Source organism: Cebidichthys violaceus, unplaced genomic scaffold, assembly GCF_023349555.1.
Source record: "Cebidichthys violaceus isolate CVI_PGR_0920_01 unplaced genomic scaffold, fCebVio1.0.p SCAF_9, whole genome shotgun sequence".
NCBI classification, from domain to species: Eukaryota; Metazoa; Chordata; class Actinopteri; order Perciformes; family Stichaeidae; genus Cebidichthys; species Cebidichthys violaceus.
Genome location: NW_027176975.1, coordinates 16,988,325 through 17,012,908, shown reverse-complemented (window position 1 = coordinate 17,012,908; position 24,584 = coordinate 16,988,325). Strand labels below are relative to the sequence as shown.

Genomic DNA, 24,584 nt, shown 5'->3' with positions numbered 1-24,584 from the left:
TGAGGAGTAGGGTCATTTTCTCATAGACTTCCATAGTATTGGACTTCATTTTGCAACCAAAGGAGTCGCCCCCTGCTGGTCAGTAGAGAGAATGCGAGTTTTAGGACACTTCCGCATTTGCTTCACTCGGCAGAATCGGAGGTTGCCGCCTGGTTCGAAAGCAAAAGGTAAAGAAAAAGGTTTTATTTCTCTGAAGGGTCATTTCCATAATGTTGACAGACACTTGTAAAAACAATCTGAGTCTGGCAGTGACACAAACGAGCAGTTTTAGTTGACGTACATTGGTGGTGAGGAGTTGGCTCGAGTGATAACTGTCTGCAGCGTTCTACCTCAATACTGGACCAAGTTAAAACGAAGTTGCCCCTAAACAACCCATTCAACAAACCCTAAAGACAGAAAGTCCCATTGGTCATTTGTGTCATTGGCTGACGGGAGGAAAACATATACAACCTGTCATGTGACACCAGTTCTGTCCCGCCAACCGTTATGTCAAATGAGACATGACAATTAATACTTTACTTTGAACATAACAAGAGTATGTATGTCACTGGACCAGGCGGTAACCTCCAGTTCTGTCGAGTGAAGCAAATGCTGCAGCGGCTTAAAGCTGCATTCTCTCTAGTGTCCATCAGGGGGCGACTCCTCTGGTTGTATAGAAGTCTATGAGAAAATGACTCTACTTCTCTCTTGATTTATTACCTCAGTAAACATTGTAAACATGAGTTTATGGTCTAAATCTCTAGTTTCAAATATTCTTCAATACAGCATGATGTTCATTTAGTAAATTATAGTCCATTTAGAGCAGACCTGGGCATTCTAAGGTCCACGGGCCATATCCGGTCCGTTGGCCGTCAACGGGAAAATAATTGTACATCATGCACGGAATACAGCTGCATTGCTGTTATTTTGAAGGCAACTGCTAATGTTTTTTATCTCAATTTACGTACATTAGTAAGTTTGTGGATGTGTGTGAGCAACAGCGTCACTGCAATCCCAATAATGGTCGGCCCGATTCTGGCACGTAATTCATCCCGAGTCTCAGCTGAGTCGGCAACCAGACTCGGCCTGACATGTTTCTTCCGGCATGCCGAGCGTACACCAGAGCTGGGCCGGGTCATTTTGGCTACCTGAGATGTGTTGGTGATGCAGAGCGGACACGGACAGAAGATGTTGGTTCTCTTTGGATCGACCAACATATGTGAACAAACATTCTCCGTGATGAAGTTTAACAAATCCAGATCCAGATCCTCTCTCACCTGTCAGCTGTCCTTCACATCTCCCTCACACATTCAACCTGACTTCAGTGCTCTCATTCACTGAACTGAAAATGAGGTCATTGGACTACAAACAAAAGTAATACAAGTACTAGTTTTGCAGAAACCCCGAAATGATCCCTGTCATGTGTTTGATTATTATATATGGATATATCATATGGATATTTGTTTGGATCATTATTCCTGCTGCAGATGTTTAAGGTGGAGCTCATTTTAACTCCTTTATACACTGTTGTTCAGTTAGGAAAGATTTGAAAAATTATAATGTGCAAAGTAACTAAAGCTACCAGACAAATGTAGTGGAGTAAAAAGTACAATATTTCCCTCTGAGATGTAGTGTAGTGGAAGTACAAAGTTGAATAAAATAGAAATACTCATATTAGGTACTAGTAAAGTACCTTGAATTTGTACATAAGTACAGTACTTATACTTTGCATTCCACCACTGATCATAATATTTACTCTTACCACTCACAGCTTATCAAAACCATACAATTTACTTTTTCTAAAGAGGTGGAATACTATTGAGCAGGATTGAGTTCAGTCCATTGGTCCAACCCTCCACATTAGTCCCTGTTTTGCCAAACTGCCGAACTCGAGGCTTAATAACAGCAGTCCACAAACCAATGGGTGACTACGTCCACTTCTTATATACAGTCTAATATGTTACAATTTTACAGTATGTCCCTAAAAACATCGGCTCCCTAACTTTATTTCATATACTGTGAAATACTGTATTTTATAATTGCAGTAATAGAGAGAAACCTGACCTTGATGTTCTTTAACAGGAAGGGTTCCTTGCAATATTTGCAGTTGAGCGTCCTCTCTGGACATTCCCTCTCGTTGTGGCGCTCCTGTTCATTGGCCCTCATCAGCTCTTTGCAGGAGGGACACAGGATAATCATGAAGTCACAGTTGCCCTCGTGGCTGGCCTGCAGGTGACCAAGAAAAACAACCTTTAACACTTTTTATAACGTCCACTTACTGTTGAACTTGGGTGTACCTTGATGATGTCACTCATTGTAGATTGGGGAGTGTATAAGGATTTAACTGATATTGCCTTGAAAAAGTCCAGTGAGTTGGAAACGTTACGTATACAATAAAGTCATGCTGTTTTTTACGTTACGTTAGTTCCATACAGGCGCGTCTCCAAATACTTGAAAAAAACAGTTTGTTCTGAGCTTAATATCCATCCAACATCAGACAGACCTCTAGATGTCTATTTTGGTCTCACCATAGCACAGGAACGGCACATATAAAAGTTCAACGATCCGCATATAAATACATGCTCTAATAGAGTGGTGAAGTCTCGCCCCTTACATTGGACCACCATGGGACCTTATTTCGGGGAAAAAAAAAAATATGGACAATAGTCAACGGCAAAAGACAAAAAATGACATTACTTTCCAGAAATGCAGCCTTTAAAACCAGGAAATGACAACACTTATTCTATATTTCGATATCCAGAATCTAAGAACATATGATATCGATATAATATCCATATTTTGCGCAGCCCTACCTTGCACCTAAAAAAAACATGGTGATTAGCTACAAACCCGCAAGAGCACTCAGGTCCACAGGTATTGGTCTTTTAACCATCCCTTGTTCTAAAACCATTCCTCTTGAAAACATTCTCTGGCTAACGTCTTAGCGTGTGTGTGTGTGTGTGTATGTGTATGTGTATGTGTACGTGTGTGTGTGTGTGTGTGTGTGTGTGTGTGTGATGTTTATTTTGGAATATGTATATTCCGCACTGATGTAATTGCATTTGCACTTATTTTGTCATTTTTCAAGTAAGGCGCATTGTGTTGCATTTCTTTTACGCATATAATCTGCTTTATGAATAAAGTTGAGTTGATAGTACTAGGAACAACCACAACTTTGCACCTCAAATTCTTTGATGGTCCCCGTCCACGCGCATCCTTCGTTGGGACAGACGGCCGCCAAGGCCTCCACTTCTCTCCGAGCCGCATTGTCGGGGAAAGCCTGCACGGAGAAGCAGAGGTTGTTGTTCAGTTCGTGTCTTCGGTTACAGGCGGAGGAGTGGTGTTACAAATGCTCTGCATCAGTTTCCTGGAGATCAAATGTTTTATCTCCTGGCTCTAATTTCCCCGGCACATGTGGTCATTCTAGGGAAGCGGGACTATCGTGGCTTCTTCTATTTTCTACGCTTGCCAAGAAATAAAGTCCAATCAAAGTTTTTATCGTGCTGGCTCTACACTCCGGAAAACAAACCATGACTGAGACGTTACAGTGCCGAGTACAGAGTTTTAACACCCTCACAAATGTTATTTCTCCACACCAGCTACCCAAAGATACCAAAGCAGGCCGAACTCTACTACCAATGACAGACTGGTGATTATGTCAACAAACTAGGGAACTTATGCTGCATTCACATGGAATCAGGCAGACGGTAGACGGCATGGGAAAAACAAACGGCAAACAAAATACATTAAGTGAAATAACTGTATCTCTGCCAGGAGGATCATGCGATTGGTAGCGTGTGTGCATCCATTAGTGAGTGAGTGTGCACCTCTGTGTCTGTCTACGGCTAATCTCACATTCTGCTGCCGCAGACTGCATTATATTTTTGGTGGCCAGTTATGGCTGCATTGTCAAGGATCTCTCTTGGTCGCCGTTTTATACCGCTATTGACCCTGCTGACTCCTCACTCACTACTCTTAACCGGCTGCTAGGGGCCGCTAGTGTAAACGCAGCTGAGTGCATCTAACGACTTATTCCATCTGAATGGAGCATCTAAGTTCCTGCGAGGAACTTTCATTTTGTGTTGATTGGTTGTGTTAACGGTAGTGTTTCCGACCACCAGATTAGCACTAAGTATTTCCGTGGCGGGCTGGTCGCTGCCAGAGGCCCCGCTGAAGGAGTGTCTGGTGAACCTACACGATTCCGTCTGATGACGCCGGAATCGGACCCAGTGGCACAGATGAGAAGCATCAAGAATAACTATATAGAAATAGCCAATCTTCTCACTGGTGGTCTCGTTTGCTTATGTAGGTCAGATAGAGGCATTCGGATTAAATTGAGACTCTTTCACAACCAATTAAAAGTTAATTGTAGTAACTTAAAATCATAGTAATACACTATTTAATCTAACTAAGGAGAAATACAAGATGCAATGTAGGGTGAAAAAATGTACGTACACCGCCTTGCTTGAGAATGGAGGTGGGTTCCTCAAACAAGTCTTCTTTGATGCAAGCACTGCACTTCTGTGGTCCAGAACTTGAAGGGAGGAAAGGCAAATATTAGATTAGTATAGATACTGTGCCAAAATTAAACTACCATCTACCGTGTGTCGGACAATATAGATGCGTGATGTTACCATCGCCGCTCTCCAAATGCTGTTTAGGTCCATTGAGTTCACCCAAGACCCAGGGATCAGTGATTAGAAAGAGGTAGAATCTCAACTAAAGGTTTCATCAGAGCTTTTGACCACATCTCATGGTCCTCAAGTGAACGCCAGACCAAAACCGGTCCATTTGCTGACGAAGACCCTTGAGATGAAGACTTCACTAAAGCTAGTAAGTAGACCTTGAGTTGAGAGAACACATAGAGCTGAAATGTTTACTTGAGTATGTGATTGGGTCGATCGACAAACATAAATAATCAACCACCATTTTGATTCACTTTTTTTAATTAATTGGCTTAGTCATTCTTCAAACATAGTTGACAAATATCTACTGGTTCTAGTAGTTTGGTATCATTCTGAATATATCTCTGGGTTTTTGGACAGTCGGTACAACAGAACTAGTCATTTGAAAACTTAAATTTTGACAGTAGAAAAATGTGATTTGAGATTTTATTGAAAAAATTATTACTTTTTTAACCGCATGATTAACCGATTAATTGAGGAAAACATTGGCAGATAATGGAAATAATCATTAGCTGCAGTCCTAAGCACACTATAGTCTATTGTGTCATTTTATTGAAGGTATTGCTTAAGTTCATTAAAAAAATGGTAAAGTCACAAGTTTAATTTATACCCGCACAAGAAACCAGACAACTGTGGCAAATGATATCAGAAGTAACCAGAGAGAATAACGAATGTTTGTATTGCAATAGTCTCACTGCAGGGAAACCCCCGATGGCATGCATTTGGTAAGTAATCAGTTACCATCCTGCAGCAGATAACCAGATTTGGTTATGCATATATCCAACTATTACACCCTCTGTGTAACTGTGTATACAATATGTACCTTAACAAGTTCCCAGCAGGTGCAGTGCACAAAGCGAAAATACGTTTTTTGTCATTTAGTTGTGGGAAGTCTATTTTTTTTTTTTATATATATTACAGTCCCTGACATAAGATAAGGCATATGACAAAAAATAATAGCAATAATAATAGTAACAATAATTTATCAAGTAGCGAATACATATCTACCAGGGACATGCGGTCAGGGGAGGCAGGTGAGGCAGGCATGTCATCATAAAAAGTAAAAAACAAATAATGCTAAAATAAAATAAATATTAATATGTTTCTACTGATCTGTGCTACAAATGTAATTTCTGTATGATTCCAATCATTTCAAGCATTTTTATAATCAAAATTGCTGAATTAGCGCATGTCCTGTTCAAACAGAGGAGACACATGAGGTGAGGCGGCGACGAGCTGTTCCTCACCTCACGATTGTGAATCCCTCACTAACTGGGTTGAGCGCGTGCCTTTTGCTTTCTCATTGTTTGTCACCACTGTAATATTTGTAGACACTTTTATTATATATCCTTTCTTTACATAGAATATGTAATGTATTTCACGTATGTGTAGAACCTATTTAGTGTTGCTGATCTAACAGAAACCGCAGTGAAAAAGCACAGAAGAGCAAACACTACCTCTGCCTCACTGAAGAGGGCGTGAGAGAGCCCACGGGTCGGGTTTATGTTTGTTCTGTCGTTGCTCTTCTTCTACACTTCTCTTCTTCTTCTTTTATTTTGCTTTGACCACAAAAATGTATTCTATATCCAAGCTTAAAAATGTCTCAAAAAACAAGGAAATATGAACAAATCAACAGCAATTCAAGTGACCTTTTATGTGTTTGTTGTTCTCTTTATACATCCGGGGTTGTTACGCAGATTATCGCGGAATTTCACGATTTTCGCGGGTGGTGCCCGCGAGCGCTCCGCTTCTGAAACGCTCCCGGTGGAATCAATTATGTTCCTTACCTATGTGTGTGTAAATAATGCTGATATGAAAAACAACCAGTAGTCAATGTGCAAGCTGCCAATTGAATGGTGATGTAAGCTTCTCTATTGGGTTCATATATTTGTAAATCTGATTTATGTAGTGTCAGTGCCTCACCAGCCAAGAACCTCACCGCACGTCACTGATATCTAGATATATCTATACCTACACATGCATGCATACATACACACATATAACCATGTACACAAAAGTTTCACGTACACAAAAGTTTCACATACACTCACGTGCACGCACAGCCGGCCAGGCTTTGTAAACAATTGGATTTTAACACACATGGAGGGAGTGTGTCTCTCCTCAGGTAGACAATACCCACTATACCTTTATATAGCACATAGTTGTTTGCCGCTATCGAATTTAGCACCGTTAACTAAACAAATATTTAGGAATATGGACTATATAAGCATAATATTAACTAATATAACGTCTGGATTTTCAACCAGGGGGACCCTCTCTCTAGGGAGAGTCATTTCACGTACTGTTCTACACAGGTAGTCATCCCCAATCTACATAGTCACAGAATCTGATGGGTCACAGATTTATGTGTGACACCAGTTTCTAACAGGGTTTATTTTTAATAAAGGTGCTTCACAGAGATGCAGACAGGATAGTCTGGCTGTGGCAGCAAATGTTACTCTTGGCGATGCTTGCACCAAAAATGACTGATCCGAAAACACAACTATATCTGAAACTCACAACCAAGCCTATTCCTGGTTCTGTTTAATGACAAAAAGTCAGACGTACTCTCGTTCCTACTGCTGTCATTCTAACATAGAAAAACTACTGAAAAGTACACATAGTACACGTATTGGATAGGTCACCTCATCTACCATATGGATAAAGGTCATCATAAACTCAGATTATTTAATGTTGGCTCTCTTATCGACAAAAATACTAACTGACTGGAATACATTTTAAATATTCTATAATTTGCCGGACCTTCGGCGTACACATCAACCTGAATGTAGTGAATACAAAACACTGTCAAGTTCAACTCCACTGCTCGCTCGGGCCAGACTAGACTAGACTAGACTACGAGGGCACCTGGGACAACCCGTCACACAGATTCATGTTTTATTGGGATCAAGTGATGATTGGTGAATTACCTGCACGCCGAATTGTTTAGTGGGTCTTCGCACTGTGTTCATCATATTGTCCGTGTGGTTACATAGGCGTTACCGGCAACAATAAGCAGGGCGGCATTAAATTTAAGGATATTTAAAGGAGGGCTGGTGACGAGCTCCGGTCGCTCACACGGGCTACCCATCTAGCTAGCTCCCTAGCAACGACACTATACTCACCTCACAATTTTGTTGAAACAGAACGAACAAAAGCGGTGACCGCATTGGGCTTGCAAGGGCCTTCTCAACACTTTCTGGCACGAGTTGCACAAATGCTTGTCCTCGAGGCTGTTGGCCAAAATTTTCTTTGGGAAGCCGGGTTTGTTGCCTTCCAGGGAAGATGGTGGAGACTGCTCCTGTGCAGCCATTATTCCCCTTGAACAATATCGAGGTGCTCAGCGGGGTGCGTTCAAGAGAGCGAACGCAGCTGAACGCAGTTTTTGAAACAATCGCCGGCAGCGACCCATTGCTCTTTGACAGTTTATTGAAATATGCATCCCTGCTTATGCTAAAAACGCATACTGGATCTTCCTATTGCATTGACAAATAACACCGGGCGTTTTCATGTGACAGATGTGACAGCTGAGAATGCTACGTTCTGTTGTAAACTACTACGTCTGCCGCTAGGCGCCGTGAGCCCGTGAGAAGAAAACAGCGACCAGTCGCGAGGACCACCAGGAAGCAGGCTGCTGCTCAGCGCTGGATTGGACCGCGAGAGCTGCGGCAAAGCAGCGATATTTAAACCGGTATAATCTCGGAAGTGTTGTCATCGTGTCTTCAAAATAAAAGCATGGTATTCGTAGTCATCTGCTTTAGGATGTGCAGAATCATATTGTAGAGAGCAGTAGACAATGGTAGAATTGAGGAGTTCCCACTGAAATCATTTGGAAAATATATGAAAGGTCAAAGGTTAATCCAAATTACATACATACATTATTGCTATAGTATTTATAACTGCAGATAGTTTTGCTAGTATTTGCCCAGATTTTCAGATATCTGCCTCTGACATTTTTGCTGCCCCTTAAAATCTACTTAAGAAGTATAGGGCCTCCTTTATAGTGAGCAGATGATCCTTCAAAATTTGTTCAGTGACTTATGTCTTTGGATTATCCTAAATAACAGCAAAACTGGAAAAATACGTTGTTGTTATTGTTGTTGACTTTCCACCACAATGTAGTGCATCAGATGGAGTTCAGTGTCCAGTTATGGAATTTTAGATGCTCAAATTTCGATTTCCTATTGAGGGCTTTTAGGAATTCTCAATTAACGTCTTGGCTGTCAAATGTGTGTTTGAATGCGCTCATGAGCAAATACGTATGCTTTATTTTGAAAGATGTAACGGAAGTTGTACGTTTGTGTCTCGCGCTTGTCGCTGTGTCTATGTGGCTGCACTCTTTTGCAACGGAATGTCGCTGCTGCTGTACCTCTGTTGGGATGAAGGACTGACAGATGTTTAGAGAAAAGGATGTCGGGACTGCAATTGCTCATATTAATAAATAACCGTGAGTATTTGTAGCTCATACTACCTGAGAAAAAAGCATCCAGTGTAGCAGCAGATGAGCGTACAGGGGGGGAGCTAAGTTAGCTAACATCGTCTGGAGCGCTAGCTACAATAGAGCCGAGGGATAACGTTACTCTCAGCCAGTGTATGTTACATATCACTGTTTCACTATTGACATGCCCTTCGGAGTATTTGGCTTTAATCAATTAGGTATAATTGTATCAAAACTCTGATAATTAACCCTCTCGGGAGCGCTAAACAGCCTGGACAGCTAATGCTAACGTGAGGTGGATAACGTTAAAGGGAAAATTCACCCCCAGAAGAATTGAGTCACGGTGTTGCACCGCTCGACTTTACATGTGAGCTGTTCTCTCTTTAAGCTGACCAAAGTCATCCACTGCACGGGTGTGAACCAGAGACCCGTCCCGAGGCTGGTCTGGTGGTGAATAATGTAACGGCTCCTGTGACAGCTAGGACCCATTAGGATTTAATAGGGACACGGAGCAGCCATAAGGCCTTATTCAGCACTAGTAGTTCTCCTATAATCGACTCGTCATTTTGGCTCTAATGCAATAACACATTCATGTAGACGAATCTTATAATTCCAACGTTTTTCACATCGTACAAATTTAGCACAGACATGTAATTTCAGGCTAAACACTTTTTTTGTGGATTAGGGACCGGTGAGAACATTTTTTAATATCGCACTGTAGCATTATTTCTGTTAAAAAATAAAAACAAGCATCCATAGATAAAATATGATTAAAAGACAGTACAAAGTACATACAATACTAATTAAACGGGGAGTAAAATACAAAGATAAGTAATGTGGAAAAAAATACTAAGTACAGGAATAAAAACACTGTCAAAACAAACATAGTTTCTAAGATCTTCGGGCAGTTTGTTCCAGTTTCATGCAGCATAACAGATAAATGCTGCTTCAGACCAAACTCTGCTTTTCCAGCTGAGATGAGACATTTATTCTGGTCCTAAACCACTCAGTGATTTACAGTATGCAGCAGCACTTTAAACATATATTCTGTAACTAACTGGAAGCCTAGTGTGAAGATTTCATAACTGCAGTAATAAGGGAGATGGAATGTTGTTTCATCCAGATGGTTGGAAGAGTGTTTGTGGAAATACATTCAGAATTGAGAACAGCAGGATAAACGACCTTCTGGGTTTTTCCAGTGATCACAGTGTCATTATTAATTTAGAATAATTGTTGTGCAGAAAAATTGGATGCTTAGCTTTGTGACTCACGAGAGGCACAAGCTGGGGCAACATCAAATCAGGTCCTAATGGTGTTATTTCCATCTTCCAGGGCTCCACGGTGAGGGTTGCCATTGTCAGTCATTTTGAGAAATTAGCATCCAATGCTTGGCCTTTGGTTCCTATCAATGGCAAACCACTTTGTAACATATAGGAAAAAAGTACAGCAAAAAGCAAGATGTGCGCCCCAAAATCCATTGATATATAAGTTTTGTTGCATTAGTGATATTTAAATATGGCTGGTCAAGTCGGAACCATACAATGTGCATTAGTGTGTTTACTCGCGTGCACAGATGAATCTGTTTAAGAATGAAGTAAACAACATCACAAACGAAATGTGCAAATTGATAGAACTGACGAAGAACCAGATGAACCTGAACGAAAAACAGTCTTGTGAGGCGAAGTGTCCCTCCATCTTTAAGCTGTACGGAAAAATGAGACCGCAAAGCCTGCACAACATACCCCTGACACGTATGCATGTCACATTTCCATTATTAAGCTGACATATATCTGCACTGTCTTCATTACTCAAAATGTAAGCTGACTAAAAATGGCAACCATGTTTTCAGTTTAGGCAACACTTTTAAAAAAGTGTTGGACCACGTCTTAGGGAAACAGTGGTTCTGTGTTTCTTGATATTTATCGACTGCAATAACCAGAATATTATATGTACGAGTGTGCCTCCTTTTAACTTTTGTGTTTGACGAGTTTGCTTTTTTCTTATCATGCCTACACCTTGAAAGTGAATGGGAGTTAATTCCCAACCATAACTTTTGTATTCCTTTTTTTTTTTTTTTTTCACAGATGATGCTCAAAATAACATAGTAATTTCTTCCACCTCTGACTGGCGACCAAGAACATCCAGTCAGATCTAAGAGAACCGCTGCTGAATTCAGAGACGATATTGAATCGCTTGGCTTCATATGTGCTTCTAAGCATGGGCCCTTAGCTTCCTCATCCACCAGGACACGCTGTTACACCATCCCTTCGGTTGTTGTGTGACGGACCGTCAGGGGAGTTCCACCACCGTACCGTTACTGTAGAAGCCCGCGACGCACCGGCAAAATGTTTTCAGCGCTCAAGAAGTTGGTGGGGTCCGAGCCAGGGCAGCTCAGGGACAAGAACATTCCGGCTGGCCTGCAGTCCATGAACCAAAGTTTGCAGAGACGCTTCGCCAAGGGGGTCCAGTACAATAGTAAGTGGTGCAGCCAATCAGGCGAACAGGCATCTGCTGTCAAATATATTTAGTTTTTAGGGTTTTTTTAGTGAAGTTGATGAACTGTTTTCTGATGAACTCTCTTTCCGTATCCAGTGAAAATAGTCATCCGGGGAGATAGAAACACCGGAAAGAGTACTTTATGGCATCGACTGCAGGGCAAGAAGTTTGTGGAGGAGTATCTTCCCACTCAGGAGATCCAAGCCACAAGTATCCATTGGAATTACAAAAGTAAGTCGTTGCAACTCATGTGATCTCTGAACCATGTTTGATCACCACTGCTTTTGCCGTGTTTCTATTTTGGTGAATATTTGACATCTGCTGTTCTGTGCCTCGGTGATTTGTTTCAGTGGCTCCATATCAAGGTAAAATTTAGACTTAGCCGCAGCTAGCCCAGTTTTAGAGTAGGTGTCCTGTATTTGTGTTAGTCACTCCATACCAAGCAAACCTTTTTTTAGTGTTTGCAGTTGTTGGATCCATAGTAGAGTCACTTAAAAGCCTGCACATTTGAAGTATTCAAATCCGTGGCCTAAGAGCAATGAATAATGCAAACGCCCTTTCTGTTTCCCTTCAGCTACTGATGATGTGGTCAAGGTAGAGGTGTGGGACGTGGTAGACAAAGGTAAGTGTTGACACACGTGCCCGTTAAAGAACCAGACTTTCCACAGAGGCTCGCCTCGCTCTAAGGAGCCACGCCTTTGTCTCTCTCTACTGCTGTCAGAGTACCTGCCGCAGTATTTCATGACACCAAACAGACACATCAGTTTTCTGCTTTGTTTGGGTTTCTGTCCTCAGTGTTGACATTGACTTTGTCTTTTTTTTTTTTTTTTTTTTTTTGCACTTCTCTTGCACTCATCTAAGGCCAAAAATATCCTCTTCCCGAAGGTGTAGGTGAGCGCCACTGTAGTGTGTAGAGATTGAACTGGCTTGTGTGCTGTGGGTTTGGCCCCACCTCGTCTTACTCTTATCTGAATGTCAATATTCCCACGGTTTGCTCCGGCTACTTTTCTGAGTTTGGCTGACTTTTTTTCTGCTGTGTGTAGCTTGAGCCTAAGAGTGTGGCACCGTGTGAGCCGTGACGTGTACCCCTTTCACACCAAGGGCTCAACCGGGGTTGGACCAGAGTTGTTTGTGTGTTTGAAAGGGTTAACCCATGTTCAACGACACGGGTCGAGAGTTGGGTCGGACCAGGGTTGATTTTAATGTGAATGGCACGCTGTCAATGTCGCTAACAGCTGGGGGCGGGACAAATTATGTCATTGGTTGGAAATGGGGGGCGCACAGTCATGACGCAGGTCTTCTTAGGTGTCGTTGTCATGTTGCGTAGAAAAACGTGTGAGAAACGCCAGTCATGTCGCTTTCATGTTTTTATCTAAGGTGCCTGGGGGGGGGGGGGGGGCGCTACTGTCGCGCCTGCTGTTACTAAGCAACCAAAACCTGCATGCTACGATGACGATGATGATGATGATGATGATGATGATGACAGCCTCACTGACAAAACTAAACAAAGATAAATGGATTTCCAGCACCGCAAATTCCTCACTTTAGCTTTACTACTTTATTCTTCTTCTTCAGTTTGGCTGACATTTCAACTGGATGTTGTGACGTCCTTTTGTCGGTGAAATAGTGCGTTGAACCAGGAACAGATAGTAAAGCTACGGGTAGTCCTGCACTAAATTGATTAACTTCTCCTCCATTAATTTACCGTAAACTGATGTTTACAAATAACAAAAAAAGATATCTTCCAGCTGTAATTGGTTGTTCCTCGTCACATGACAGCTTTCCAGCGTTGAACTATTTTTATCTCAGGGCGAAGCCGCTGAGCCCTGAAAAATAGGCGCTTGGGACCGCAGCGTCGCTTTCGCTTTTGGGCGAGCCCTCCGAGCGTCTACACTGACAACAATACATTTGAATGAGCAAAAAAAACGTGACATGGCCCCTTGATCCATAAACAAACAAGAATGTTTTCAGCTACATTGGAAGTGAAAGGCTGGAGATCGTAACAACATGGATATGTGGCAAGACTTCAAGGTGCGGGAGCTAGCAGTACTACGATCCGTACAATAGTGGTTTTGGACACACTGCTCTCGCAGACAGCCGACTGTGAGCGCATCTATTTTTAAAGCATGTTTGCACATTTTCAATGTGGCTCGGTTGGTTTTGAATTGACAAAAGAAGGTATGAACACGGGTCAGATAACCTCGGTCCGACCCTGGTCATTGGTGTGAAAGAGGTATTAATACCAGCAGTGTGTGTTTAAAGGATACTGTGCGTTAAAATACGGCTGCAAGATGCTTTTCCATTAGAAAAGCGGCTGTGCTGCTCTGCTTCTTTTACTCACCGTAATCTAACATATTGCCACTAGCTAAGCTGTAGGTTGTGATGTTTTCTGTCATTTCAGCTCGTCTAAACTTGTCATCTCTTGCTCTTTCAGGCAAAGGCAAAAGGCGCGGAGAGAATTTAAAACTGGAGAATGAGCCTCAAGAGGTGATTATCACATGGCTGTCATGTGTTTAGGAAAGAGACTCCTTTATAGTATGTGGGTCAGTGAAGGAGTTTGACAGAGTAAGAGGTGCAGTAAGAAGCATTAGATTTCCTTCCTATATCATGTGATTCATGCATTGGTTTAATGTGTGTGTTGTAGTCGGATGAGGTGGCCCTGGATGCAGAGTTCCTGGATGTCTACAAGAACTGTAATGGAGTCATCATGATGTTTGACATCACCAAGCAGTGGTAAGTGGGTCTGTCCCAATAATAGAATATCTAGTTATTGTTTGATATATGGACGTGACCGCTATCCCGCTGTGTTGTTATATTGCCGAGTGTTTGTTCATATAAGACTGTCACCAACATTTGAGTCAACATGCAGAATAAACGTCAGGTGTTCCCAATATTCATTTGACCTTTTGTTTTGGTTGTGTGTTTTTTTTAAATTTGTTTCATTTACTTATTTTTTCACATTCCAATTCCAATTTCTGAATATCTTTAAGAATTAAGTTCATTGCTCTTTCCAATGATGTACTTGCAATACTGTGCTATGATATTATCACTATATCAGTGGCATAAAATCGTCTTAAAATGACTTATCGTAATTGATGGGACAATATATCATCCAAAAAATATTATTATTGTGACGGGCCTTATGGTCTGAGTTGTTGTCCTCACACCGTCTCGTCAGTGAGCTCTAATGCTACAATATGCATGAGCAGATTAGGTTTCAGCTGAGAGCTTCCACTGGTAGATTATGTTCTGCTTCAAAGACGTTTCAACACGACTATTTTAGGGATTACGTCTGAGGAAATAGATGGAGATATTTTTTTTCAAATACTATCATGTCTAGCCATGAGGGACACGATGCACCAATAGGTGTTTAGATGTTTGTTGTTGTTGTGGCCATGGCGTACTGACCTGTTACTGTCAGTGTAGTAACAGTATTGATATCGCTGTTAGTGCCCAACTCTCAGGTGTACATGACATTTTTTCTAGTTGATCACAGACAGGAAATACTTTGTATATTTTTCTTTTAATAAATACACCAAAACCAACAGTGCGTGTATACACCAACAAGTATTGTGTGTATATGAAATACTGATATATCTTTGTGCTATTAAGGTCCATTTATGTCCAAAAACTATTAAAACCACCACGTCATCATGTCCTTTCATTGCCATGAACGCACCTACAGTCTTTTCTTTAACATGTATATGTGCAGTAGACCTTTGAGCCACACAAGGTGTTGTTATTGTTCTGATAATTGTAGCCTGCTTATAACATTGAATCTAGTATAATGAATATGAGGTTAGCATACAGTTTGTTGTACTTTTTGTTGCGCTTGATGAGGCCTATTGTGAATTGGGACGCACTGGTTTGTCATTTTGAAAGAGGGGGCCCCCAGAAAAACAAGTTTGGAAAACTAGAGCACTAAATGTGGATTGATCCACCCCTGAAAATAGTCCCCACTTTTGTCCTAAGTCCCATGAAGTTCACTGTATATTTTAAGGTATTTTATATTTTAAGAACTTGAAACTGTGCAGTTTGATCAAAAACATATTTTTCAGCAGCTACATTTTGATATGTGCAGATTCAAACAAACACTAGAGGGAAACCTGTTGATGGGATTGCATCGTACTGAATGATCATTTGTAAAGTTATTATTTTATCATTATTCGGATCTCATCGAGATGGTAGTTTTCTTTGTTTCTGTTGGTCATTTCACGTTGGGATAGAATGATGTTTACTTCTGGAGGATCCAGGTGTTCATCAATGTGTTTTTATCGTGTCTGCCCTGACAGGCTTTTTAATATACATTTTCTCCAGAGCAGTGTCTGGAAAAACTTTAAGTGTGAAGCAGCACATTTAATGTGTCTTTGTACCTATTTGGAAAACTAATGTGCCTCTGTAAAAAGAACATGTTGATGAATATTAGTATCCACCGTGACCATTTAGCACACTTCTTTAGACCTTCTCTGAAGTTCACTTAAGGCTGGACAATGTATCGATATTGTATTGATATTGTGATTTGAGACTAGATATCGTCTTAGATTTTGGATATCGTAATAAGTGTTGTCTTCTCCTGGTTAAGGTTCCAGCTTGATTTTTTGACTTTACCCGCTTCGTCATAATATCCAGATTACTGATGATTATTTATCAAAAATCTTGTGTGAATAGTTTGTGAAAGCAACACAAAGATATCGTAGCAATATTGATATTGAGGTATTTTGTCAAAAATATTGTGACATTTGATTTATTCCATATCGGCCTGACTTCACAAATACATTTCTATCAGTCTGAGCGTCTTTTAGGTTTCCTTCGCCCACCTACACATGCATGTTTTTGTCACTTGCAGGACTTTTAACTACATCCTGAGGGAGCTGCCCAAAGTACCCACCCACGTGCCGGTGTGCATGTTGGGCAACCACAGGGACATGGGCGAGCACCGCGTCATCCTCCCCGACGATATAAGAGACCTGATCGCTGGACTGAACAGGTAGAGATCGGCGCCGGGCTAAATGGTAGCTCTTTTTTCTGTTTGTGCCGAAAAAAGATGGGAAGCTTCTGGGCTTTAAACGCGGCCACGACACTGACTGCTGGTTTGTGAAGTGTATAGCAGCCCAACGCCTCTCTGACCGAATAGTGTGTGCAAAGAAAAGAGTTCAACAAGCCAGCATGTTAGCATTCAACATTTAATACTTAAATGTAGACATAAATGTGCAATATGGTACATTAATAATAACTAATATATTGTCCAAAAAAACAAGTTTTAAAATAGGTGGAAATGTCCTCATAAGGAGTCCTCATTTGACACAGTGGGTTAAAACAGAGGAAATCTACGAAATCTCTATAAAATGGTCCAGTGTTGGGGATGGGAACTTAAAACATTCAATGCGATGAAGTCCCTGTGTGAATTGTTTAAAGAGGTTGCTCATAGTGACGAAACCCACATAGATCTGTCAGCCAATAATGGTTTCCCTCAGCTCTACAGAGCTGTTTATCCAATTGTTTTGGTTTTACTGCCCACAAACTCAGCTCTCCTCGACTTCATTCCCAGCAGCAGCAGCAGCATCAGCAGTACTCAAACAGCAGACGAACCCAGTTAGAGACCAGCTGGTGAACATAGTGGAGCAATTAGCAGCTAAAGAGACCAAACCAGAGCTAAAAGGAGAGAGATTATTGAACGTGTGTCAGGTGGACACGTGACTCTTAATGAATGCTGGGTGTGTGTAAAGAGAGCGGTTTGCTAACACATTAACCAACAAACAACAAAGTGATAATATGTCAGGTGCTTCAAAGCTTGTTCTGCTGCCAAAAAGTAATGAATGCAGCTTTAACATGTTTATATCTTGATTTTGATACAGTGAGGAGGATTATACTGCATTTGTAGGAAATTGTCATGAAAGTAATACCTGTGTTTTACAGACCAATGGGAGCGTCTTACATCCACTATGCCGAGTCCTCCATGAAGAATGGGTTTGGTTTGAAATATCTGCACAGGTTTTTCAACATCCCCTTCCTGCAGCTACAGGTAAAACTAATTTGTCATCATTACTATCAAAATGATTTAATGTTTTTTGTTTAGTTTTCCATCCTGTACTGGTTGATAAGGATTTTAATAAATCTGCTTTAACTATAATAGGAAACTAAGATTGCTATTGTTTTTGTTGTGTAATATTCTCTCTCTCTCTGTGTGTGTGTGTGTGTGTGTGTGTGTGTGTGTGTGTGTGTGTGTGTGTGTGTGTGTGTGTGTGTGTACGCTTGCAGAGAGAGACCCTCCTGAGGCAGCTGGAGACAAATCAGCTGGACATGGATGCCACCCTGGAGGAGCTCTGTGTCCAGCAGGAGACTGAGGATCAGAACTATGAGATGTACTGTCTGCTTCGTTTCTCTCTCTACCCGTGCACTGTTGTACAGCGGGACATGAGCAAAAGCTTTTTGTCGAGCACAGCTGCAATGGCAGTTGGGGCAATTATGGGTACAAAAATAAATAAATGACGAAGCCGGGGGAGGGGGTAATATTCAGAGAGATGACGCTATTAAAGTCTGTTAAAAAGTCATTAATTTATCAGAGAAAATGCAAAACTGAGGTAAAGAAATTGTGTCTTCTCTGTGTTGTTTTGTCACAGTGACCGTTGGGCAAGGTCCCTTAAAAGTGTCAAGTGTGTGGCTATGGTTGGGCAGTGTGGTCAATGTTTGGGTTTTAGTGTCCGCTGTGCTGAAATGCGACACGCTTATGTGTAGTCAAAGATCAAATTTGTTCATCTCTCCTTTCCTGTAACTTCTACAACATTAGTGTTTAAATCTGTTCATGAATACCAGAAAGAACATGTATATGTATCTTTCAGGACCGTACCATAATAACTTTACTTACTAACACTTTTGGAGCAACAAAATTCAGACTTCTGGCATTACCACGGTTTTGCACTTTTTTTTGTCCCCCAGCTCACAAGTGGTATACTATGTGCACCTGATGCTTTCTTGTGTGCACCAGAAATTTGAAAAAAAGTTTGTTTGTACATGTCCACTAATTTTAATTATATGTTGTCAGAAGACACAAAACTCTTAAGTTACATTTTTAAAAGGACATATCCACATTTGTCTGGGCAGCTGTTGCTGAATTCGTGAAAACGTTTTAACGAAGACGACTTCCATCTCAGTTTATTGCTAATTTCTCGTAAAGGGAATAATCAGTAATCTGTTTTTCAATGTTGTGTTCATATCCAAGCTTCTAACTAATATGGGTTTTATTGAGTGATTAACCAGCTTAAAGAACAGAACGTCGTCAAGACAATTGAAATATTCCTGATGACTTCACAAGAGCAGCATTTACACTCTACAGTCTCTGCGCTGTCTTCATAGCCTCAGATATTGTTGCAGGTGAATTATACTTTATTAACCAGCCCCGTTGTGATTCCTGCAGTTTCCTGGAGAACTTGGAGTCTCGCAGTAAGGGCTTCGGCTCTCCTGGTCCCGCTAACGGTCAGAGTCCCGACTCGGGCTCCCAGTCCCCCGTCGTCCCTCCCAGCGGGGCCTCCACGGGCAGCTCCAGCCCCAGCACCCCTCAGCCCCCGGTTCCCTCCCAAGTGCTCCCGCAGTCGCCGTCCGTGTCCGCCTCCTCCCCTCCGCCTCCGTCGACGGCTGTCAGCGCGCCGAGTCCCCCCGCTGTTGAGTTGAAGCCGTCGGCCCAGTCGCCCGAACACGTTCAGGCCTCGGCCGCATCAGGAGCGTCCGCCCTCCAGAAACGCGGCTTCATGTCCCGCTGGTTTGGTTCGTCTCCTGCCGCTGAGGCTCCTGCTTCTGCGTCAGGTGAGTCTTCTCTGAAGTAAAAGACTCACACACCGTCTCCTCTGTCTGCAACCATTGTTGATACCCTCATCCTCTAGTCTGAAACTTACCAAGTTCAAAATGATCCCAGCAAAGCATCGGCTGGTGTTGGAATGTCACCGTTTCATTGTGTTATTAGCGAAACAAAATGAATTTATTTTACAGTTATTGGTCTCTCTGTTTTCCTCAGACGACCCAGCCGCACCAGTGTGTCCTGCTAAGGTTCAGAGTGTGGATGACTTTGTGCCAGATGAGAGGCTGGATAGAAGCTTCCTGGAGGACAGCCTTCCCCCAAAGACCAAGGTGCCTCAGCCTGCACCGGCTGTGGACAGCGACAGGTGAGATGTCCTCCAAGGCTTTTGTGTCATTTTCAGTTTAAATTTACATTCCCTTAAAATATAATCAGTGGCACAAAACACCCTTAAGTCATCTTAAGCTTTCCTTAAAGTTTTCACTTGAATATTTAAAGATTGTCTCCTTATCTTGGTCTTATACTTAAGAAATCCCATAAAGTTAGTCAAACTGTTGCACAAAAAATCTTAACTACAACATGGCTGAGTTTATGCCAATAAATGAAAGCAATGAACGCATCCGGAAGACTGTTCCGAGACCGGGTGAACCCATTGGATACGTTTAACGATGAGCAATTGATTTTACACTAAATTTGAACGATGGCTGCATTAGGCACGGGCTTGCAGCCAGGGAGGTGACAAAACGCCGCCATTTAACGGGAGAGGACCTGTAATTTGTGTAGGAGGACGAGTGAAGAGACGTCCCTTTGCAATTGATGATTGCACTACGGTTTAGATCTTTCCAGTCAGTAATAGACAATGTATTTCATGTCCACTTGTCAGCTGTGTATAGTTTAAAAAAGAACCTAATAAGTTTGTTAATAGAAAACAAAAATCAACATCCAGCTAGTCTGCAACCATGAAAATAAAACAACCAGTGTTGTGGTAAAGTCTCTCTCAATGCACAAAATACCTTGAAGCCTAAGTGTCTCTGTGCAACCGGCCCCTGGTATAAAACACCAGGCTGTTTGTTTGTAGCTCACAATAGAAGACGCTCCTCTCTCAATGAGTAACAGTTAAAAAAAAAAAGACCTTTTTCCTGTCCCATGTCTGTCCCAGTGACAGCGAGGACAGAGGAAACCCCATGGTGTCTGGTTTCCTGGATGAGCTGGATCCCGAGGACACAGAGCCCAGCCTTCCCCAACCGAAGACCCTGCCCCCCAGCAAAGATATCACTCTGACCAGTGACGAGGACGAGGGGGGTCCGGCGGCCCCCACCGTCGCACAGATCCAAGACCTGGACAGTGAACCTGAGCTGAAAGCGTAAGTCCCCTCTCACAATGACGTGGTTATTAAGGGATGATGTAGAGCAAATGTGGCTGAGTAAGAGCAGAGCCGTCATAGTAAAAGTTAACCAACCAGGAGAACAATGTTTACGAGCCACATCTTGTATAAATAACCACAAAGCCACCGATCGTGTTGCAGCAGTTGATGCCATGAGTACCATCACCAAAGAGGAGTCCAAATAAGATGATGTCAGCAATATATTGGCTCTGCGTTTAAAGGGAACATTCAAAATGTAAATGCAATGAATCCAAAGTTGTGTTGATGGAATTTCACCTAGATCAATGAAGGAATTAAACTTATTTTAGCTTATGGCATATTTTCCCAAAGTTGCCGTGCCTTGAGAACGGGCAAAGGGTGCTGCAAGATTTGATCATTTGCTTGTGTTTTTTTTTTTTTTTTTAAAGCCTCTCACCAAATGGAAACATTGTTTATGTTTTGAAACTGTGAAGAAATAAGTTAAACCATTAATTAATTAACGGCAACAATTATTTTATCGGACATTAACGCAGTTTTTTGTTTTTCTCATCACCGGAGTACTTCAAGTCTTGGCTCTCAGGCTCAGAAGGTTAAATGCAATACACACCGTTGATGCCAGCAAATCACCCAAACAAACAGTGGAGGGAGGCTTCATCAGACTACGTTGATGCAGCGTGTGGGAGTATAGATAAACAAAAGCAAGACAAGCTAACAAATGCCACAGAGAAGTGGATAGATACAAACTGCAGGACGATTAGTATTGTGGAAGATGTCGGTCTGAGGAATGTTCATAGGATCGCAACGATTGACGGCACGTATGAGCCTCCCTCAAGACGCACCATCACAAGAAGAATACACGAGTTGTACGAAAAGCGACGGCGTTAAACCGTGCACCAGCTGTTGCTCTCACCGGAGACTACCGGACATCGCAGGGTAACCGCCATCGCCTCGGAGTTACAGTGCATTATATTGATGAACAGTGGGAGCTGCATTCACATGATCTGACTGTCATGAAAACAGAAGACAGACATTTTGATGAAACGTGCGTGGAACATTTTATTCATGTTGCACAGCAGTGGAACATTTCAAATAAAGTCAGCACACTGAGCACAGATAGTGAAGAACTATAACTGCTACTGTGTAAAGGAATACTGCTGTTAAAAATAACCTGATTTGTTTAAAGTGTTTGCAAACCAAATGTTATTTCTCGTTTGTTCATATAGCAATACTTTTAAAATAAAAGTGCGCAATACACTACTTTTTAATTCATTATTGAACTTTGCGCATAACAATGAGATTAATCGTGATTAAAAATTGTAATCGTTGCCCAGCACTAGTTTAAATGTATTACAGTGCGTGTTCCATGTCGCCCTGTTTCAGGCCTGTGATCCACATCACAAAACCAAAGGTGGCATCTAAAGCTCCAGAGCTCAGAGGCCAGAGCGCAGCACCCATCTCCCTCACTCTAACCCCAGCGGCAGAGCAGCTGCCCCGACACCAGGGCAAGAAGAAGGGAAGCCCACCAAGAGCCGAGGACTCCGATACAGACCCCGAGGCCCCTGCGGCCCAGCAGATGCTGTCGTACGTCATGGATGACCCCGACTTTGAGTCCGAAGCGTCGGACACACCGAAGATAACGAAGGTAAAGTCGAGCAGATTGAAGTTGACTCGGTTCGCGGCTCTGTTTTTTACTGCAGAAAACCTGAGCCTTTAATGCAAGGGTTGGACTTGGGTATCTTTTTGTCATTCAGTGATTTCCACAGCAAGATACAAATCAGACAGAATTTTTACTTTTTTGGCTAACACAGTAAAGAGATTATAATTATGTCAAATCAGAGGCCTTATTTTTCTTCACCTCTTTTTGGAAAAATCGAAACATTTCCTCATGCGATCGGCCATTTTTCAACTGACCCTTTTTCTTCCCAGGACATATTTCCGGTCAGAGACGAGCTTCTGTCCGATCTCTCTGACGAGGACGTGCAGTTAGCCAAGGTGCCAGAACCCCTGAAGCCCACCGTGATCTCCTTCAAACACAAGGACATCACCGACCTGTTTGGCCTCGGCATCCAAGAAGAGGCTCCCGCCGCCAAGGACAGCAGCGAGGAGCAGGAAGGCAAGTCATGAAGTATCTGTCCACGTGCCTTTCTAACTCTTAAGTGACGTTTTGATTAGAATCCACAATGTTATCCACAAATAAGCTGTTCTGATGAGTGACTTAACATTATATCTGCTGTTGAGTCAGTATATCACATGGCAGTCTTTGGGAATCGCACGATTTTATTTCTCTGGTGCTGTGTCGCGGTGTCAAGATTCTCGCTTCAGAAATGTCTTCTCAATTTAAAATTGATTCTTCATTCAACAAAAATAAAAGTTGGCACTAGCTGCTCCATCTTCTCGGTTTTGCAAAGCTAATTATTATTTTGTTAAATCCAAAATGCAAAAATCCAAAACTCTTGTTCAGTGGAGCTAGTCATGATTAAACGTTGTGTAATAGTGATACTCGCTACGCGGAGAGGTTGAAGGAGATAGAGGTTTCTAAAACGTTCCGTTTCTACGTAAAGACCTGCGGAGCTAACATCAGCAGAGTGTGGCCAAATCCCAATATCCATGAGGGTCTAGGGCCGTCCCACTGTTAAATCATCGAGTGTTTCAGGCTCTCTGGCAGACATTCTAAGCCCTTTATGAACACTTTCCGTAAGTCAGCCTAAGGGAATTACCCACAAGTCATAGCAACGTGACATTAAACACGGGGTAACCAGTGAACGCATGGAGACATAAAAAAAAAGGTAAACAAAGAGGAAGGCTCACGTGTGTTCAGCCTGTCTTATTATATTTACTCAGAAACATTAAGGGTTAAAGATGGAACAAAAAATGAACTTGAAATCAGAGGATATTTATTTATTCATCAATTATTTGATTTTGTCATTGAATCCGTTTTGAGAAAAACAAGTAAATAGATTATATGAGATTACCTCTCATCTTGTGAGGAAAGAGTCTGAAGACGTTCAAATCAGGGAGTACAAAGTATAAAATAAATACACACAATTATACATCTTATTTTTTGTGTTTTGCATGATAACGTGATAAGTTCCATTCATATTTACACCATTTGGTGCCCTCACAGCCTCTCACACTCAACCACTTACCAGGTGATGTCAGTAAGTCCTTGAGGGTTCAGGGCTTAGGCTTTAGGGAGGACATTGGGATGTCAGCTCATCATTATGTTTTCTCTGCTGAATCAGTTTGACATCCTGAATGTACCCTTCAAACATAGATTGTAGACACTTTTAGCAACAGCTAAAACACCAAACTCAAGTCTTCAGAACCACAGTCCACAAACCAATGGGTGTATCTGTTCCTCTTTCAGACAAGGAAAGCAAACACTCCTTCAAAGACAAGAAAGAGAAGAAAAAGAAGAAGAAAAGCAAAGAGGTAAAGTTATTGTTGTTATGTTACACACTGTAAGTTGTAACGTGTCTAAAAGACAGCAGTGTCAACACAATAACTTGTGTTCTTCGGTCTTTAGGAAGACGAAAAGAACAAGAAGAAACACAAACTCAAGAAAAAGGAAAAAGACGAAGCTGCAGCGGGAGACGAGAAAGAGAAGAAGAAGAAGAAGTCCCGGACCAAGAAAACAGAAGTGGACGAGTTGGAGGACTTTCTGGGCGGAGGAGCGGCGTCGATCAAACGAGATGACGGGGATTATGAAGAACTATAAAAAAAACAAACTACTGGTTCTTTGACTTGTAAGAGCATAAAGCATCTCCAAGCCATACGCAATACGCAAGGCTACCAACAACACCCAGGTAAATCACTAAGGACTCTGGTACCTGT

General features: G+C 41.9%; 2 protein-coding genes across 5 annotated transcripts in view; one reads left to right on the top strand and one right to left on the bottom strand.

Moving 5' to 3' along the window:
- traf2a (Tnf receptor-associated factor 2a) overlaps positions 1-8,197 on the bottom strand; it is a 19,932-nt gene extending 11,735 nt beyond the window's left edge. For both annotated transcript variants that reach the window (XM_068703641.1, XM_068703643.1), the window contains exons 1-4: positions 7,790-8,197; positions 4,435-4,513; positions 3,161-3,259; positions 2,044-2,205 (exon numbers count right to left, since the gene is read on the bottom strand). In XM_068703641.1, coding sequence (XP_068559742.1) covers positions 2,044-2,205; positions 3,161-3,259; positions 4,435-4,513; positions 7,790-7,977 — 528 coding nt within the window. In that variant the 5' untranslated portion in view covers positions 7,978-8,197. The remainder of the gene's footprint in view (positions 1-2,043; positions 2,206-3,160; positions 3,260-4,434; positions 4,514-7,789) is intronic.
- Positions 8,198-8,993: 796 nt separating this feature from the next.
- rabl6b (RAB, member RAS oncogene family-like 6b) lies at positions 8,994-24,584 on the top strand. 3 transcript variants are annotated; one of them, XM_068703255.1, is made up of 17 exons: positions 8,994-9,111; positions 11,187-11,577; positions 11,695-11,829; positions 12,173-12,220; positions 12,460-12,489; positions 14,033-14,085; positions 14,243-14,331; positions 16,445-16,585; positions 17,515-17,620; positions 17,857-17,960; positions 19,013-19,398; positions 19,607-19,754; positions 20,553-20,750; positions 22,131-22,392; positions 22,677-22,863; positions 24,118-24,182; positions 24,277-24,584. In XM_068703255.1, the coding sequence occupies exons 2-17, from the start codon at positions 11,448-11,450 to the stop codon at positions 24,466-24,468; spliced, it is 2,274 nt and encodes a 757-aa protein (XP_068559356.1). In that variant the 5' UTR covers positions 8,994-9,111; positions 11,187-11,447; the 3' UTR covers positions 24,469-24,584. The 3 variants fall into 3 exon arrangements, with proteins under 3 accessions (XP_068559356.1, XP_068559355.1, XP_068559357.1); XM_068703254.1 differs by having other exon boundaries at positions 20,547-20,750; XM_068703256.1 differs by lacking the exon at positions 12,460-12,489 and having other exon boundaries at positions 20,547-20,750.